Source organism: Gigantopelta aegis, chromosome 14, assembly GCF_016097555.1.
Source record: "Gigantopelta aegis isolate Gae_Host chromosome 14, Gae_host_genome, whole genome shotgun sequence".
NCBI classification, from domain to species: Eukaryota; Metazoa; Mollusca; class Gastropoda; order Neomphalida; family Peltospiridae; genus Gigantopelta; species Gigantopelta aegis.
In genome coordinates this window covers 27,970,966-27,987,906 of record NC_054712.1, presented here as the reverse complement: position 1 = coordinate 27,987,906, position 16,941 = coordinate 27,970,966, and the positions used below count along the sequence as shown (strand labels likewise).

The following is a 16,941-nucleotide window of genomic DNA, read 5'->3' as shown; positions in this document are numbered from 1 at the left end:
AAAAGTGTACGCTGGCCTCTTAACCTCCTTCCCCCCGCGTACGGTTTGTACGCTCGTGAAAATGTTGAAAATTATGGACGGCCCCTTAGTGATTAATATGCGGATTTTTTAAAATCAAGTAACTCGAAAATGATCAGTGTATTTGACGTCAAACATAGGATTGTTGTGGTATTAGAGCGGGAATCTTTGACTACCGTGTGGTGGGCAGCGATTGCCAGACAATTATATAGCTTGGTATCTGACTGCATTCGGGGCTGAATATCTGTCCGTCTATCCCGCTACACTCAGAGTACTCGGACTAAATGCCTCCCTTCTCACAGTAAGGACCTAAAATATGTTGCATGACGTCATTAGTCGGTGGTTGTGACGTCATTTTCTGTTTCACGTCATTTTAACATGACGTTACTTTCAACATGTCTGGTGGTTTTGCTGTAGGAATTAGTTTTGTAAGGAAAAAGTAATCCCAATTCTTCTCTCAAAAATGGAGAAAACAAGAAAACTAATCACATCCATAAATAACACCGATGTTACGACAAAACAACATTCCACCAAGAACAGTGGAGATGCCCAGAGATTTGAGAAATCGGATGAACTCGTGGTGCAGGATATGTCTTTACTGAAAACGGTATGAGTCTTAATTTTAATCAAACAAATATCAAAATAATAAAAGTTATTAACCTAGATAGGGAAAAGGATTAAAGGAATACTTGTTGATCATCTAAAAAGCCCCGTGTTCAACAATAGCGAGCGACGCTAACGTTCACGGACTCTGACTGGTCCTCGGTGTGGTCATTTGGTTTAACGTGAAGCGCATAAACCAGTCTGCACGGTCTGGCTGAACTCGGCCCAGCTAGTGCTACCATCGACGTCACAAACTGTGTTCATCTATGAACAAAAACATTTTTAATTTTTAAGGCCGGTTCCCGGTTACTCAGGATGTATCAAAAGCAGCAGCTGTGCCCGTAGTATGCCTGTAATCTTTGAAATCGTGGTGTGCAAAAAATGAAAAACAGTAAAAAAATTAGTCAAAGTTTGTATAGTTTTACGACACATCTAGAGTACACCAACTTCTTTTTTATTAGGCATATATACAGTGCTGTCCGGTGTATCGGCGCACCTAAGCTTTCAAGGACCAGTTTCTATGTGAACATTGTGAAATATTTAATAAAAGGCACCAATGAAGAAGTGCATAATCTGAAATACACTACAAACTGTTTTATGTCTGTAGTAAATAAACATTTTAAAATGGTGCATAAATATAGGCACCCCCTTGTATCCAAAACGATTTGCATGTCCGGTGATTCGGCGCAGTAGATGTAGATCGTTGACCCCGCTATTTATAAACCGCCCATGACCTCACTTTTAGCCTATAAACGCTACACTATTGTGCCAGAATTATTTTAGTACTTTTTTGTTTTGTCTTGTTAAAAATATTACTATGAAAATGAACGATCACATATGACCCATCTCATGATCAGTTTCGGAATCGTTTTCTTGAGTGGCACAGTACTGCAAATGCATACATGTTCATTGTCATGCATGGCTAAGATGCCTACATGGATTTTATTTTTCTCGGGTAGATTGTGCACACACGTGGATCTTATTTCGCTTTTATTTTTATAACAATGTGACAATTGTGAAATGGAATGACTGTCAATTAAGGTGTAAAATTTTCGTTTTGTTTGCATTTGCCTGTGTGTTTTTTTTCGGTTTAAATAAAAAAATAACCCAACAAAAATAATTACATTTATACTGTTTACTATAATTTTTAAAATGCGGGAAAGGTGTTTTTAGACTGGTTTTAACATTCTTAATATCAATAAGGATGACCTACTTCGCGTTTGTAAACACGAAAACAGGTGAATGATTTATTTTGAAATCATTATATAATTATTGATAATTCAAAAAAAAAAAATTAATTGCACCCTTAAAAATTAATATGTTGATACTTGATTAACCATTGAAAAAGGAATTGAACTTTAATTCGTTAAAAACCCCGACAACATGACAACTTCCTAAGCATACTCATGCAAAATACCAAGTGCGCCGAATCACCGGACGCGCCGATACACCGGACACGGTTGTATTTTATATGTGCATCATCCCATAGTAGGGCTTACCATATACATGGCAGAATTAGCCAATTGCCAATTTTTATACAAAGTGGCTACATTTAGTATTTGGCTAACAATGTTTTCATTTAATTAGCCACTTGCGAATAATTTTCAAGGAAATATGCTACATATTTGAAAATGAGCAAACTAAAACAAATTCCAGTGTGAGCCCTGCATAGACAGGATAGATACTGGTATGATAGACAGGATAGCACATACCATGTCCTTTGATAAAGTCTTCTTTTTTTTAAAAACCTAGCAGGTGAAATAGAAATTCACATGTTAAAATTACCATTTAGTTTGTGATTCTGTTATCAGTGTCCTACCGGTCCAACCAAAGGAGACTATACGTTTCATCTCCATCTGTCTACCTGTCTGTCCATCCGTCTGTCCTACATATGTTTTCTGGATGGGTTTTTTTTGCAGAAGGCTTTGAGATATTTGAGTTTCATCATATACCATTACAGATCAAGTTTGACTTTCAGGACAATTTTCCCATTGTTGACGGAGTTATAACCCTTGAACTTAGGAGATGTGAAAATTTGTTTTCCGGATTTTTGCAATGCCTGGAGATATCAAGATGAAATTTTTTATATAGCTTTATGATTTGTATATAGCTTTACAGATCAAGTTGAAGTTTTGTGGTGATTTACCCACATTTCAGAGTTATAGTCCTTAAATTTAGGAGATACAAAAAATTGTTGGGCCCGGTAGGGGACATGTATTGCTTTAGCAGTACTCTCAAAAGGCTTGTTTTTTAATTTTATAATACTCTAAAATACATCTCAGATGTCCTAATTGCCACACACTGCACCAAACCCCCTACTCACCCATGCTGTCTTGTTTCCAGCATAACACATATATTTTTTTCTTAGCAGGACATATTATTTTGCCTGTATTTAAATTTTTTAAAAATAACAGCAGACCATATTTTACTTCCTATTTTGCAAATAAGTATTATAAAAAGTACACAGTGTGTGCCACTCCATGCCTTGACATGTCAGCTTTTTAAACTTCATATGCAAGTCTTGACATTGATAGGACAGGACTTTTAGAATTTTTATAAAACCACTAGCCATGACATCAGTGATTTTATAAATTTACTAGCCACAATTAAAAATTCACTAGCCCTACTTTACTTTAAGTTGATACAATTTTACTAAATAATAGTAACAATCGGATATGTTATCTAAAGAGGGAAATAGAATTTAAAAACAGTAATATTGGGGGGAGGGGGTTTGGATGGGAGCAGGATATTCAAATTTACAAAATAGACAACTGCAACATTTGACAATTTTATTTCACTAGCCGTCGGGCATGGCAATAGTAGTTATTTACTAGCCCAAAATGCGTCATTAATTTTGTCAAAATGTAAACTTTTAAAAAAATCTGCAAAACAAATTGGGTATGGCACTGTCACAGGAATTCTATAATTCCCGTAACTGAATAAAACAGGATTATCCAAATATCTCTCCTAACTGTATATCTGTTAGATCTCTCTGTAACGGGCGGTATTTACCCGAGTATGGCTCGTCTCTAGGTATGATCAAAGATACGATCTTATATAAAGTATATGTAATATAGCATGTTTAGTTCACTAGAAAACACAACAAAAACACAATACACTTTGGAATCTGTATTAACCTACGCTGACAAATGTACAGCCGCAGTAGTTAATTAATAACAACAATACTAACAACCCAGAACTGATCACTTAATTAGTTAATCTCTAGGTGTCTAGTTTACACAATATGCGAATCACTTCACCGTGACACAACACCCACACGTGTAATAATTGAGAAACGCTTCCAGGGGAACTTAATAAAGGAATTACAGCTCTGTTCCTAACTGGTTAATTTTTAATTAACCCTAACTACTCATTCAGTAACCTTGTAACACAGAATTAATACTGGTACCTATCACAATAAAGACAATAACCTACAGTGTACCTAGGTCTTCTAGGATGACCGGCTAAGCTTTATATTACCAAATACTCGTATAATGTTAGAACAAAAAGTCTACGATTTACTTCGTCAGATGACCGAAGACACTGTCTAAAGAATATTGGTATAATACAGTATTAAAATATTTAAAAGTCACATCAATCACATCAAGGTTATACAACAGAGCAGAAATAATATATTTACCCAAAGTCCAAACGGACTAACGTTCCCTGGGAGCCGTCCTTTTTGCTTCTCCCAGATATCTCTAAGCCCTAGCTATTTATTATAAAATCAGAAAATCGCCTGGGGGTACAAGGCGGTACCTCATGTATCATCTGACAATCCACCTCTCCCAGAGTCGGTATATTTCTCTCTGATCGTCAGTCTGGCTGTCGCCATCGTCGCCAAATCACGGTTGTAAAAACCGCACTCGCAGAGGTATTACGTAACTACTCGCCACATGGCTCCGCACCTGGGCTGGGTGTGTATTAGAATGCCCGATCGCACGAAGGCATTACGTAACAATTTGCCCATCTGGGCTAAGTGCATTTGGAACTGCACACGGCCTTCTAAAACAATTAATAACGCCACAGGCGAAAAGAAATTAAGAGCATGTACCGTCACAGGCACCATATCCATTTTACCCTCTGAAACCCTGACAAGTGACTAATAGTCTTAACAGCATTATTCTTTTTTTGATATTTTAAAAATTTTCAGTAAATAATATACTAAATATATAATTTATTTGTAATTGAGCACTCTTTATATTTCAGTTCTCGAAGACTAAAATCAGTAAACCAATGTTTCAACTGTTGCCCTCGGAGCTCATATTCAAGAAGTTTGAACCATGCCAGACTTACAAGACATCTCTTGTCCTGCGTAATAATGACATGGTAAATATTTTCCTGCAGTTACTATATGGCCCAATACAATAATTATTTGTGTGTACAAATTTCAAACTGTTAGCATGAAATAGTTAATTTATTATATATATTTTTATTATTTATTCATCCATTCATCCATTCAATTAAATCATTTATTTATTTAGTATTTATTTATTTTTATGTATTTATTTATTTTTACATGTCTTAATTTAAAACAACCCCTGCAATTAAGAAAATTACCACGTCCAAAAAATTGCTCGGAAAAATAGTGTCCACGGCATTTTCCATGACAATTTTACTGTTAACATGTTTGCAACTCTGGATTATAATTAAATTTTAATGATGAGTTTGTTATTTGTTTTGTTTGCCAATATGCTGTAAGATTTATTTATACCAGTGGCGGTATTTGTTGACTGAAAGTGACATAACAGTTAACACACAAATGACACCTGCATGGTCAAGAACAATAGGGTTGCAAGGGGGTGATAATTTATCATATACAGCATAATCAGTCAACAGTGATGTGCCAGTTCAATATTTATCTTTTAATTATATTACATCAAAGTGTTACAGTATATTTAAAGTTACAGTCTCTGGTTACCATATTATAACATCATGTACAAATATGAAATACAAGCTCAAATGCACTTTTGAAAAACTTGTGTGTGTTCGCTATGAACAGAGATCGTCAAAAGTATACGCTCGATTCATCGCCTGTGCCACCATTGCTCGGCAAAGGACAAACGACAGTCTGTTGTCAGTTTCAGTAAACATGTGCGTTTGCCGATTTCAAATTGTGGGGTTTGTCTCAAAAAAGTAAATGAGAAATCTTGTGCTGTACGAAGAACGTTTGGTTGAGGATACGGTACTAGAGTCTTTCGTTAAAACAGGTTTGATCTGAACAGTGTATTATCGACAATTGTACCTTCCTATTTCAGAATTAATATTTTATAAAGTGTTAATAGAACTTTTAAAGTTTAGTTTGTATACTAGTAACACATTGATCATGTATATATTTTTAAAATAAAATATACTAAAGTAGACAATGAACGTTTTCACTTCTTAATTTTATGTGTTTTAAAATTAACAAATTCAAATAAATATTCTTTCGTTTGGAAAGGGTAAAGTTAGTTATAGGATATCACATACACGTACCATGGCCTTTTATATACCTGCCAATGGGGATCGATCCTAGACTGACTGCACATTTCCAAAAAACCCACCTTTTTACGTCTAAGTAATGAATAAAAATAACATATAGTCTTCCAAAATGTTACGTAAATCAAACACAACACCCTCTTCCTCTACCCCTAGAGTGTTAAGTAATTATTAACACCCCCTTACATTTAACGCGAATTCTAACCGCTGACCATTGTCAAATGTTTAAGGCAAATCCCCCACCGACCCCTGAAAAGCTGTTGTACCACACCTCTATGGATATAAATATGTTTTGGAGATATGAGATGACCCATCGATCAAGACAGTTAAATTTGTTAAAAATCACATGAGAAGCTCAGCGCCCTGAGCAAATCACGTAAAATCCCAGTCCTACTGGCGTTCCGCTAAATGAAGAAAAACAAAGCTGGTCAATGCGTTTGTAGTTGACCTAGATAATGTAGATAAGTGAGCATTGCGAAACTGTAGCGACGTCGTGGACCTTTTATGTACCAAACAGAACTGAATCATCTATTCTATATGCTTAAATAATAAAAATATTCCAGGGACTGCAGCTTTAATGCAATATAGAATTTAAATAATTTTCTTTAATAACAGCATAATTTTTGTCATCAAGACCGACTGCCCCCCATTCTAGGCCACTCGGCACCAGAAAAGGGTTGGTTATTTTGCCAATATAAATGACAGAGAAATTTGTATTAAACTATCTATATATGTATATCTACAAATATCTTATCACCAGGCTGACCATAACACTTCAAGTGACTTACAGTAGTGTATATTGAACATTTTACTGAAAATAAAACACCTGTAATGCATCATATCCACAATTCACCAGTGTATAAGCAATGTACATGCTATGAACAGTCAACAGAAATCAATGACCAGCCCTAAGTTCAGCCAGCTAACATTTGCGAACTATTTGATTGGTGCCCGACGTGACCATTTGGTTTAACGTGAAGCGCATAAACCAGTCTTGCGGACGTTTTTCTGCTAGGTCTAGGTGAACGCAGCCCTAATTGGAACTCACTTTAATGCTGGATCGAGTTCATCCAGACCAACCAACAAAACATCCGCTAGACTGGTTTAAGCGCTTCATGGTAAACCAAATGACCATGTCGGGAACCAATCAAATAGTTTTCGAACATTAGCGAAACGTTTCCTGGTTGAACTTTGAATTGGTAATTTACATGTATTTTCGATCATTCCCGATGTGCTTAGATTCAGATACTTTAGTAATAATGGTGCAGTTAGTGTTTTTATATTTACTTTTAATCTATTTTCAGTTCACAAAGTATATTTTATTTTTAACAATAAGGAAAAAATACATATTGAAAACAAAAAATCCAATATAATCCACGGCAAAACAAATGCTGCATAGAATGAAAAACTATGTGGCAATCTCCATGGCAATCTGATTAAAATTAGCTCTACTGGTCTACCAGTAGATCTAACAGCATTGCATGGACTCCCATGTCTAGGTGACATTTTATCTATAAATAGCAATTTAAATATCGACCAATTACATTTCGCCTTTTATAGCGTTATTTGGGAGCAATAAGCGAACTTGTTGGTCTATTTCAACATTAAAAAACAGGGGGAAAAGTGCAGTAATAAAGTCTGGATTGTATACTAGTATAAACAAATTTTATGGCTATACCATCGCAGGTTTTTTGTCCGTCTTGAAACAAATTTTATATGGAAATTAGTTTCCGGCATACTTTGTAATTCACCCAAATCATTTCGTATACCTTCGGCATAATCCCGAATGTTTTCAAATTCTTTTAAATCACTGGCATGATTTTGCAAGTAAAGTTTTGATTGCTCGAATGAAAGGTCAACTGGACATGAGCTCCAACGTGGTGCTGTTACATTGTAGATCCACAGGTAATAGTAATTAACCAGTGAAGCTGATTTTAATTAGATTGGCTCCACAGCATTGCGATTTAAAACTAATCTTGTCTACCTACTGTATAATCATGTATTTACCGATGTAACCCAAGTGCTACAGTATTCTTAAATATTTGCTATCATTGAATATAATCAACCATTTTGTGTCTTTTTATGTGACCTAGACTGAAAAAAAAATCTACAATATTTAACACATAAAGAAACTTAATCTGGCTGATCTATTCTCAATACTTACATTATTTGCAGTATTTATGATCTCACATGGCAATAGCACACATGTTTTACTGATTTAAAAACATACATGTACCATTGGCCATATACCATTCAATGAAACTTATGCATGATCGAAATTGTATCCCATCTAGTTAAAGTAATCGAAAACACTATGTTGTCATATTTTGAACTTATCACTACATGTTTAATTGTTATTCTGAATGAGTATGTTTGAGGTATCCCGTCAGGTGAAAGTGATCGAGAACACTATGTCGCCATATTTTGAACTTATCACGCTATGTTTAATTGTTATTCTGAATGATTATATTTTAGGTATCCCGTCAGGTGAAAGTGATCGAGTATACTATGTCGCCGTATTTTGAACTCATCACCCCGCGTGCTGCCGGACACCATGTTGCACCGGGACTCCAAAAGATTTACAAGATTCACTTCACTCCGTCTGAAAATAAGGTGAGTTAAGGCAATGGCACACAATACAAGTGTCTTGTAAAAGAGTAGCCGATTGTGACAGGACAAACATCATGATTTCATCCCAATTATCAGTTGTTATGCATTTGGCTATTCTCGTATGAGGCACTCTCAGCATTGTAGCATTGACTTTTAGTTTTATTCGAAACAAAATCAAGACTTGTTTAATGACACCTCAGAATATTTCCTTGGCGTCTAACATAATTACATATCATGTACAGGCAACAAGAGTTGCATTTAATTTGAAAATTGATTAGCACATAGTAATTAACACTTTAGAATTGTGTAGTGATCTCTGAATGACATTACGAATTGTAATGCAATATTAAAGAAAATGTTTCCAGGGTTATTTCTGCACATGGTTTATATAGTGAGGAGAGAAGAAACCTATTGCTCCCATCAGATCTTTTATATCTCTCATCCTTAGGACAGAGATACATGTTACCATATTATAACATCATGTACAAATATGAAATACAAGCTCAAATGCACTTTTAAAAAACTCATGTGTTCGCTATGAACAGAGATCGTCAAAAGTATACGCTCGGCAAAGGACAAACGACAGTCTGTTGTCAGTTTTAGTAAACATGTGCGTTTGCCGATTTCAAATTGTAGGGTTTGTCTCAAAAAAGTAAATAAGAAATCTTGCGCTGTACGAAGAACGTTTGGTTGAGGATACGGTACTAGAGTCTTTCGTTAAAACCGGTTTGATCTGGACAGTGTATTATCGACAATCATACCTTCCTATTTCAGAATTAATATTTTATAAAGTGTTAATAGAACTTTTAAAGTTTAGTTTGTATACTAGTAACACAGGTTATTTCTGCACATGGTATATATAGTGAGGAGAGAAGAAACCTATTGCTCCCATCAGATCTTTTATATCTCTCATCCTTAGGACAGAGATACATGTATCCCATTAAAGAAAGCTATCATGTGGGATAGAAAAAGTACACCCAAGGTGGTGGAAATTTTTACCACCGAGGGTGTACTTTTTCTATTCCACATGACCGTATATGATGGAGTCTTTTTCTCCCATTCATTTGATAAATAAAACATTATTTTACACGAACAAACAAAGATGGCTGCAAAAGTAACTTCTTTATTTGACCGTTTTATCATAAATAAACTATACTATCATATTTGCTGCGTCTGTTTTATGTGTTAAATGTAATGTAACACTACAAATTAACAAGATAGCTTTTAAAATATCGATCTCAAACTAAACCAACTCGCACTGATATGACATCATATATTACCAATGCTGTAAATACTCCCCATGTTAAATTCATTGACATCATAGCCCATGCTGAATGGGATTGTCTTGTATGGCTAGGGATGGGAGAAATTTATGTCGTTCATGGGCTGTCACGTGATTGTGTTTAACAAACATGGTTTCTGCTAGAGGGTAAAACGGGTATGGCGTAATACCCACACATTTTGCAGATTTTAACAGAATTAATTACTCTTATCATTACGGTATGATTGTCTTAACCCTAACCCTAAACGTAACCCATTTTCTTTCTTGAGGAGGTCCCCATACCCACTGTTGACTGTGGTTACATTCAGTACACAGATTGTAACTATTCAATTCCATAGCGCCATACCAAAAATCTTCTTTTATGCAGAAACCCTGACATGGGGGGTGTATAACATCATTGTTAATATACATGTATGATGTCATATTAATTGTAGTTAGTGATCTGAAGTCATCGGACAAAACCTTCATTATAAAAGCTATCTTGTTCATTTGTAGTGTTAAATTATATTTAAATTATACATGTATTTAATTAACATATGAAACAAACACAGAAAATATGATAGTATAGTTTATTTATAATAAAATGGTCAAATAAAAAAGTTACTTTTTCAGCCATCTTTGTCTGTTCGTTTAAAATAATAGTTTATTTACCAAATGGATGAGACAAAAAGACTCCCATCATGTGGGATAAAAAAATAAGTACACCCTTGGTGTTGAAAATTTCAACCTGGGACTTGGCAAGCCTCATGCCAGGTTGAAATTTCCACCACCGAGGGTGTACTTTTTCTATCCCACATGACAAAAAATGATGCAGTCTTGTAATACTGTAAATATACTATGTATTGTGTCATGACAGTATTATATTGCAAGTGGTGAACAATGACCAAGATTAGGTGTACAAAGTATTGTGACCTCAGATGACAATTTTATATGACTTAAAACATGGTACACCCATTTATAATAATAAAAAATGAGAATTATTTACATTGATTGGGAATTTTCGACTCCAAAATTGGGAATAAAAACCGACATAGCTTTTGAGGAATGGTGGGGAATGGTGCCAATTATTGGAGTCTTCAAACATAGGTGATAAAAACCTGAACAGTGTTAATTTAATTCATAAAACAATTGTCAAAATAACACATCATGATTGTGAATATATGTATAAAACTGATAGATAACAGTTTGATTGAATAAAACTCAAAGTACATACCTGCAGTTTGTTTTGAGTGGGTGGTGGTTGGGGGGGGGGGGGGGGGGGGAGGTATGTGGTGGTGAATTTCTATGGTCTAAAAATGGACTGTTTTTGCAGTGCTGTTTCAAGACCTGGGATGGATCGAGATGCATAGTTTCAGAACTTAATGGATGAATGTCACTTTCCATATACCAACATCTTACTGTTTTATAATACTACATGTGCATGTATTTGGAAAGGAAAGGAATATTTCTTTGTGTGTGTGATGTTTTACTTCATTTAAGTTATCTTTTGTTTGCTTTTATTTTTACAAACCTGTTGTTGTTTTTTTGCAGGATTATTTTCATGAGCTTGTGTGTATTACAGAGAGAGAATCGTTTATTATTCCCATCAAGGCGATTGGTCCTCGTGCCAGCTTGGATTTCCCAGATGAAATCCACTTCCCAGTCTGTGCTGTGAAAAACACAAGCTCAAAAACTTTGCTGATCAGAAATTATGGCAACCGAGAGGCAATATTTACCCTTGCCATTGAAAGGTATTAACATCAAATTAGAAACCACTTTGTCATCAGTTTTTGACTCTGTTTGTTACACTGATGTAATGTGACTCATTTTTTCTCAGTTTGTATGCCATGATCCAGGGTAAAATGCAGATTTGTTTCTGCTTGCCGTAAAGGGGCAATCTGAGCATAATGTTTTCATATGATTTAGTTGAAGTGCATGACGTGAGAGTTCATATGTGCTAATCGTGATGACCTCATATTACCAATGAAGGCGACAATACCAATTAGCGTAGGTTACACGTAGGTTGATATTTTCTTTATTAAAAAACACTTGTGACAAATTCTCTATGCATCATATGAATATACCACTAATATTATTACCAGAGCTGAAGGCTTCATTAGATAACTAGACTTCTTGTTTTTCTTGATGATATTTAAATATATGTATATATGAAGGGTCTACAGGAATAACCTACAATGTCACACTTTTGGTACATGTATTTTAAGATCATTGAATTTTAAAATTTACAACTCTGTAGTAATGCAATCATGAAATATTTATACCTAAGAAAGCATGATTTACCAACAACCCTTAATGGCCTACCATAATTATAGAGCTGTATTTCATTGTGTTACTGTGACCTTGACTCTCTGTTTGGACATTACACGTTATTCCATTGTATTTTATGTTTTTGATAATTTGACGTCTGGTCCACAATGACCCTTTATTATTGTGATTTCATTATTTACCTCTTTCTATGTATTGATAAAATTTGCCATAATATACAATAATTGACTCGACCGAAAATGAGGTGTATAACTATTACATGTGGAAAGTTCACCCGTGTGACCCATTCTGCTGTGATGTCACTGAAATATACATAGCTAGCGTGGCATTTCCTATTAAATGCATTTTAAATATGCTTATATACCATGTGAATGAGCATGTTATAATACTGGAGTAGTTTGCAGTGAACCCTTCATAAACATGTATTTTTTATTTTTTTATTTTTTTATTTACAGACCGTTTTCATTAAACCCTGATAGAGGAAAATTGGCTGTGGAAGACAGTATGCAGATTACTATTTCATATTCCCCAGAAACGTCCAGTGATATTAAAACGAATCTTCGTCTGCATTATGATACAGGTATTTCATTTGCAATTCAGAGTCATTCACTTGTTAGGTCAATGGTGGCCAATAAAAGGAAAGAAATATTCTAGTTTAATGATATATCAGCACATTTTAAACTATGACTATTCTGTGTTAAAGTTTATTTTGCTTAACAACACCACTAGAGCACATTGATTGATTAATCGCCGGCGATTGAATGTCAAACATTCTGACTCATAGTCTTCAGAAGTAACCCACTACATTTGTCCATTAGCACCAAGGGATCTTTTATATGTATTTTTCTGTGAACATGACAGTACATACCACCACCTTTGATTCAGCAATGAGGTCTATTTTTTCAGTATTGTACTCTGACCAAACTCGGGCGAAAAACACTTTTGGAACACGTACAGCACATGAATTTCCAGAAAACATTAATAAAGTTCCACTGATCCTGAAATTTTCAACTTTTAATTTTAGAATCTAACGATTCCCCATGTAACCGACTGACAGTCCACGTAAGAGATTTCATTGTTTAAGCAGCACGTGACCACAATGACAGTTCGCATGAAATATTGTGTTCTGGATTGATGAGTGAAACGATCATGTTAGTTTGTCGTCATTGTTTTCATTCATCCTTGTTCAGGTGATGGGGTGGGATGTAGTCCAGTGGTAAAGTGCTCACCTGATGCGTGGTCGGTCTAGGATCGAGCCCTGTCGGTAGGCCCACTGGGCTATTTCTCATTCCAGCCATTGCTCCACAACTGGTGTAACATAGGCTATGGTATGTACTATCCTGTCTATAGAATTCTGCACATAAAACACCCCTTGCTGCTAATAAAAAAGAACCTATGATGTGGTGGCAGCAGGTTTCCTCTCATTATCTTAAACCATATGTCTGACACCATATAACCATAGATTAAATGTTGAGTGTGTCGGATAAATAAACTGTGTTCCTTCTTGATCTAGTGTACGCTACAACAGCTTGCTCTGAATGTGCACGTTAAACAATTTGGTCTTGGTCTTGATCTAGCTCAGTTGGTAGCGTGCTTGCGTCGTAGAACCAAATCACCTTATGAAGTGAACCCATTCTCTGATTGGCTTTTTTTCCTGTCTCAACTAATGTACCACGACTGGTATAAAAAGCTGTGGTATATGCTTTTCTGTCTGTGTGAAAGCTAGTGCATGTAAAAGATCCCATGCTGCTAATTGAAAAATGTAATGGGTTTCCTCTAAGACTATGTCAGAATTAACAAATGTTTGATATCCAGTTGCCTATGATTAATAAATCAATGTGCTCTTTTGGTGGTGTTAAACAGAACTAACTGTTTTCTTCAGGTGAAGAGCAACTCATCCCTGTGTACGGAGCTGCCCAGGATTCCAATGTCCGACTGGACAAGAATACAATCAGGTTTGAAAACACGTACATCTCAACGTCCAACCAGCGAACCGTAACCATCCAAAACAGGTCCAGTCTGATCACCTACTACCGATGGACCCAGTTTGCAACACGGGAGGAAGAGGAACAGCAGAAATTACTGTTAGTATTCCTTCTTAACGGTACACTGTACAGTGTGAAATTACTGTTAGTAATCCTTCTTAACGGTACACTGTACAGTGTGAAATTACTGTTAGTATTCCTTCTTAACGGTACACTGTACAGTGTGAAATTACTGTTAGTAATCCTTCTTAACGGTACACTGTACAGTGTGAAATTACTGTTAGTATTCCTTCTTAACGGTACACTGTACAGTGTGAAATTACTGTTAGTATTCCTTCTTAACGGTACACTGTACAGTGTGAAAGTACAGTACAGTACAGTATTCCTTCTTAACGGTATAGTTTGAAATTACTGTTAGTAATCCTTCTTAAAAGTACAATGTGAAATTACTGTCAGTATTCCTTCTTAGCAGTACAATGTGAAATGACTGTCAGTATTCCTTCTAAATGGTACAGTGTGAAATTACTGTCAGTATTCCTTCTAAATGGTACAGTGTGAAATTACTGTTAGTAATCTTTCTTAATGGTTCAGTGTGAAATTACTGTCAGTATTCCTTCTTAATAGTACAGTGTGAAATTACTGTCAGTATTCCTTCTTAATGGTACACTGTACAGTGAAATTACTGTCAGTATTCCTTCTTAATGGTACAGTGAAATTACTGTCGGTATTCCTTCTAAATGGTACAGTGAAATTACTGTTAGTAATCCTTTTTAATGGTTCAGTGTAAAATTACTGTCAGTATTCCTTCTTAATGGTACACTGTACAGTGAAATTACTGTCAGTATTCCTTCTTAATGGTACACTGTACAGTGAAATTACTGTCAGTATTCCTTCTTAATGGTACACTGTACAGTGAAATTACTGTCAGTATTCCTTCTAAATGGTACAGTGTAAAATTACTGTCAGTATTCCTTCTTAATGGTACACTGTACAGTGAAATTACTGTCAGTATTCCTTCTAAATGGTACAGTGTGAAATTAATGTTAGTAATCCTTTTTAATGGTTCAGTGTAAAATTACTGTCAGTATTCCTTCTTAACAGTACAGTGTGAAATTACTGTCAGTATTCCTTCTTAACAGTACATTGTGAAATTACTGTCAGTATTCCTTCTTAACAGTACAATGTGAAATTACTGTCAGTATTCCTTCTTAGCAGTACAATGTGAAATTACTGTCAGTATTCCTTCTTAACAGTACAATGTGAAATTACTGTCAGTATTCCTTCTTAGCAGTACAATGTGAAATGACTGTCAGTATTCCTTCTAAATGGTACAGTGTAAAATTACTGTTAGTAATCTTTCTTAATGGTTCAGTGTGAAATTACTGTTAGTAATCCTTCTTAATGGTTCAGTGTGAAATTACTGTTAGTAATACTTCTAAATGGTACCATGTGAAATTACTGTTAGTAATCCTTCTAAATGGTACAGTGTGAAATTACTGTTAGTAATCCTTCTAAATGGTACAGTGTGAAATTACTGTTAGTAATCCTTCTTAATGGTTCAGTGTGAAATTACTGTCAGTATTCCTTCTAAATGGTACAGTGAAATTACTGTTAGTAATCCTTTTTAATGGTTCAGTGTGAAATTACTGTTAGTAATCCTTCTTAATGGTTCAGTGTGAAATTACTGTTAGTAATACTTCTAAATGGTACCATGTGAAATTACTGTTAGTATTCAATCCTCACGGTACATTGCCCTCTAAAATGGAGGACAGTAGTTTTTGTTGAAACTTGCTGTTTCTTGTTTAGAATATTTTATATCAGTACATCTGAGGTATTCTTGGTTAATCTAATGCAGGTGTGTGTTGAAACCCTTCCCTGCTCAAGCAAATTTAATTTTTTCTTAATACATGTATATTTTTCGGGGAAGCATGATTTGAATCCCCCATAAAATTTGGTTGCTAAAGTCTAAATCCCCCAGCTAAAATTCCTGTGCACGTGCCTGTGACATGTAAACAAGCTTAAGTCAGTGCCATATGGTGACAGTTTGGCATACGTTATGGCACTGTTAGGAGACCGATATGATGTTTTATGGAACAAAAACATTTTTTTTTATATTGACCGTGGCTGGAGGCTGAGGTCGATAATTTAATTTGTTGCTCTTTGTAAGCACAAGTATTTGGCACTATGACGTCATATGTGTGGTTATACAAGTTCTTAGACATTTTAAAATTTATTATATTAATTATTATTATTATTGTTAATTTTGTTATTATTGTCATTATTTTATTATTATTAGTCAGAAAATGGATTTAAACAAAGTGGACAAAACTGAGGCCGACTTCCTGCTGGATGAGTGTTGTACCAACCCAGGCATCAAAGACAGAGCATCCATACTGAGTCGAACCTTCATGAACATGAAACGGGTAGGCAGAGAAGACTGGCCATTAGATAACATCATCCTACAACCAGTCGTATCAAAGGATATTCAAAACAAGATTCTGTTCATTTTATTTCTTTGTTAGGGTTGAAGTTAAAGTTTTGTTTTGTTTAACAACACCAATAGAGCACATTGATTTATTAATCATCAGCTATTCGATGTCACACATTTGGTAATTTTTGACATATAGTCTTAGAGAGGAAACCTGCTATATTTTTTCATTAGTAGCAAGGGATCTGTTATATGCATCATCCCACGGACAA

The 16,941-nt window shown here is 35.2% G+C and overlaps 1 protein-coding gene across 3 annotated transcripts in view; it reads left to right on the top strand.

The window, feature by feature from the left end:
* The first annotated feature begins 442 nt into the window (after positions 1 to 442).
* LOC121388868 (hydrocephalus-inducing protein-like) overlaps positions 443 to 16,941 on the top strand; it is a 237,898-nt gene continuing 221,399 nt past the window's right edge. For all 3 annotated transcript variants that reach the window (XM_041520391.1, XM_041520392.1, XM_041520390.1), the window contains exons 1-7: positions 443 to 625; positions 4,831 to 4,950; positions 8,575 to 8,712; positions 11,522 to 11,721; positions 12,712 to 12,836; positions 14,139 to 14,340; positions 16,538 to 16,664. In XM_041520391.1, the coding sequence (XP_041376325.1) occupies positions 482 to 625; positions 4,831 to 4,950; positions 8,575 to 8,712; positions 11,522 to 11,721; positions 12,712 to 12,836; positions 14,139 to 14,340; positions 16,538 to 16,664 (1,056 nt within the window). In that variant the 5' untranslated portion in view covers positions 443 to 481. The remainder of the gene's footprint in view (positions 626 to 4,830; positions 4,951 to 8,574; positions 8,713 to 11,521; positions 11,722 to 12,711; positions 12,837 to 14,138; positions 14,341 to 16,537; positions 16,665 to 16,941) is intronic.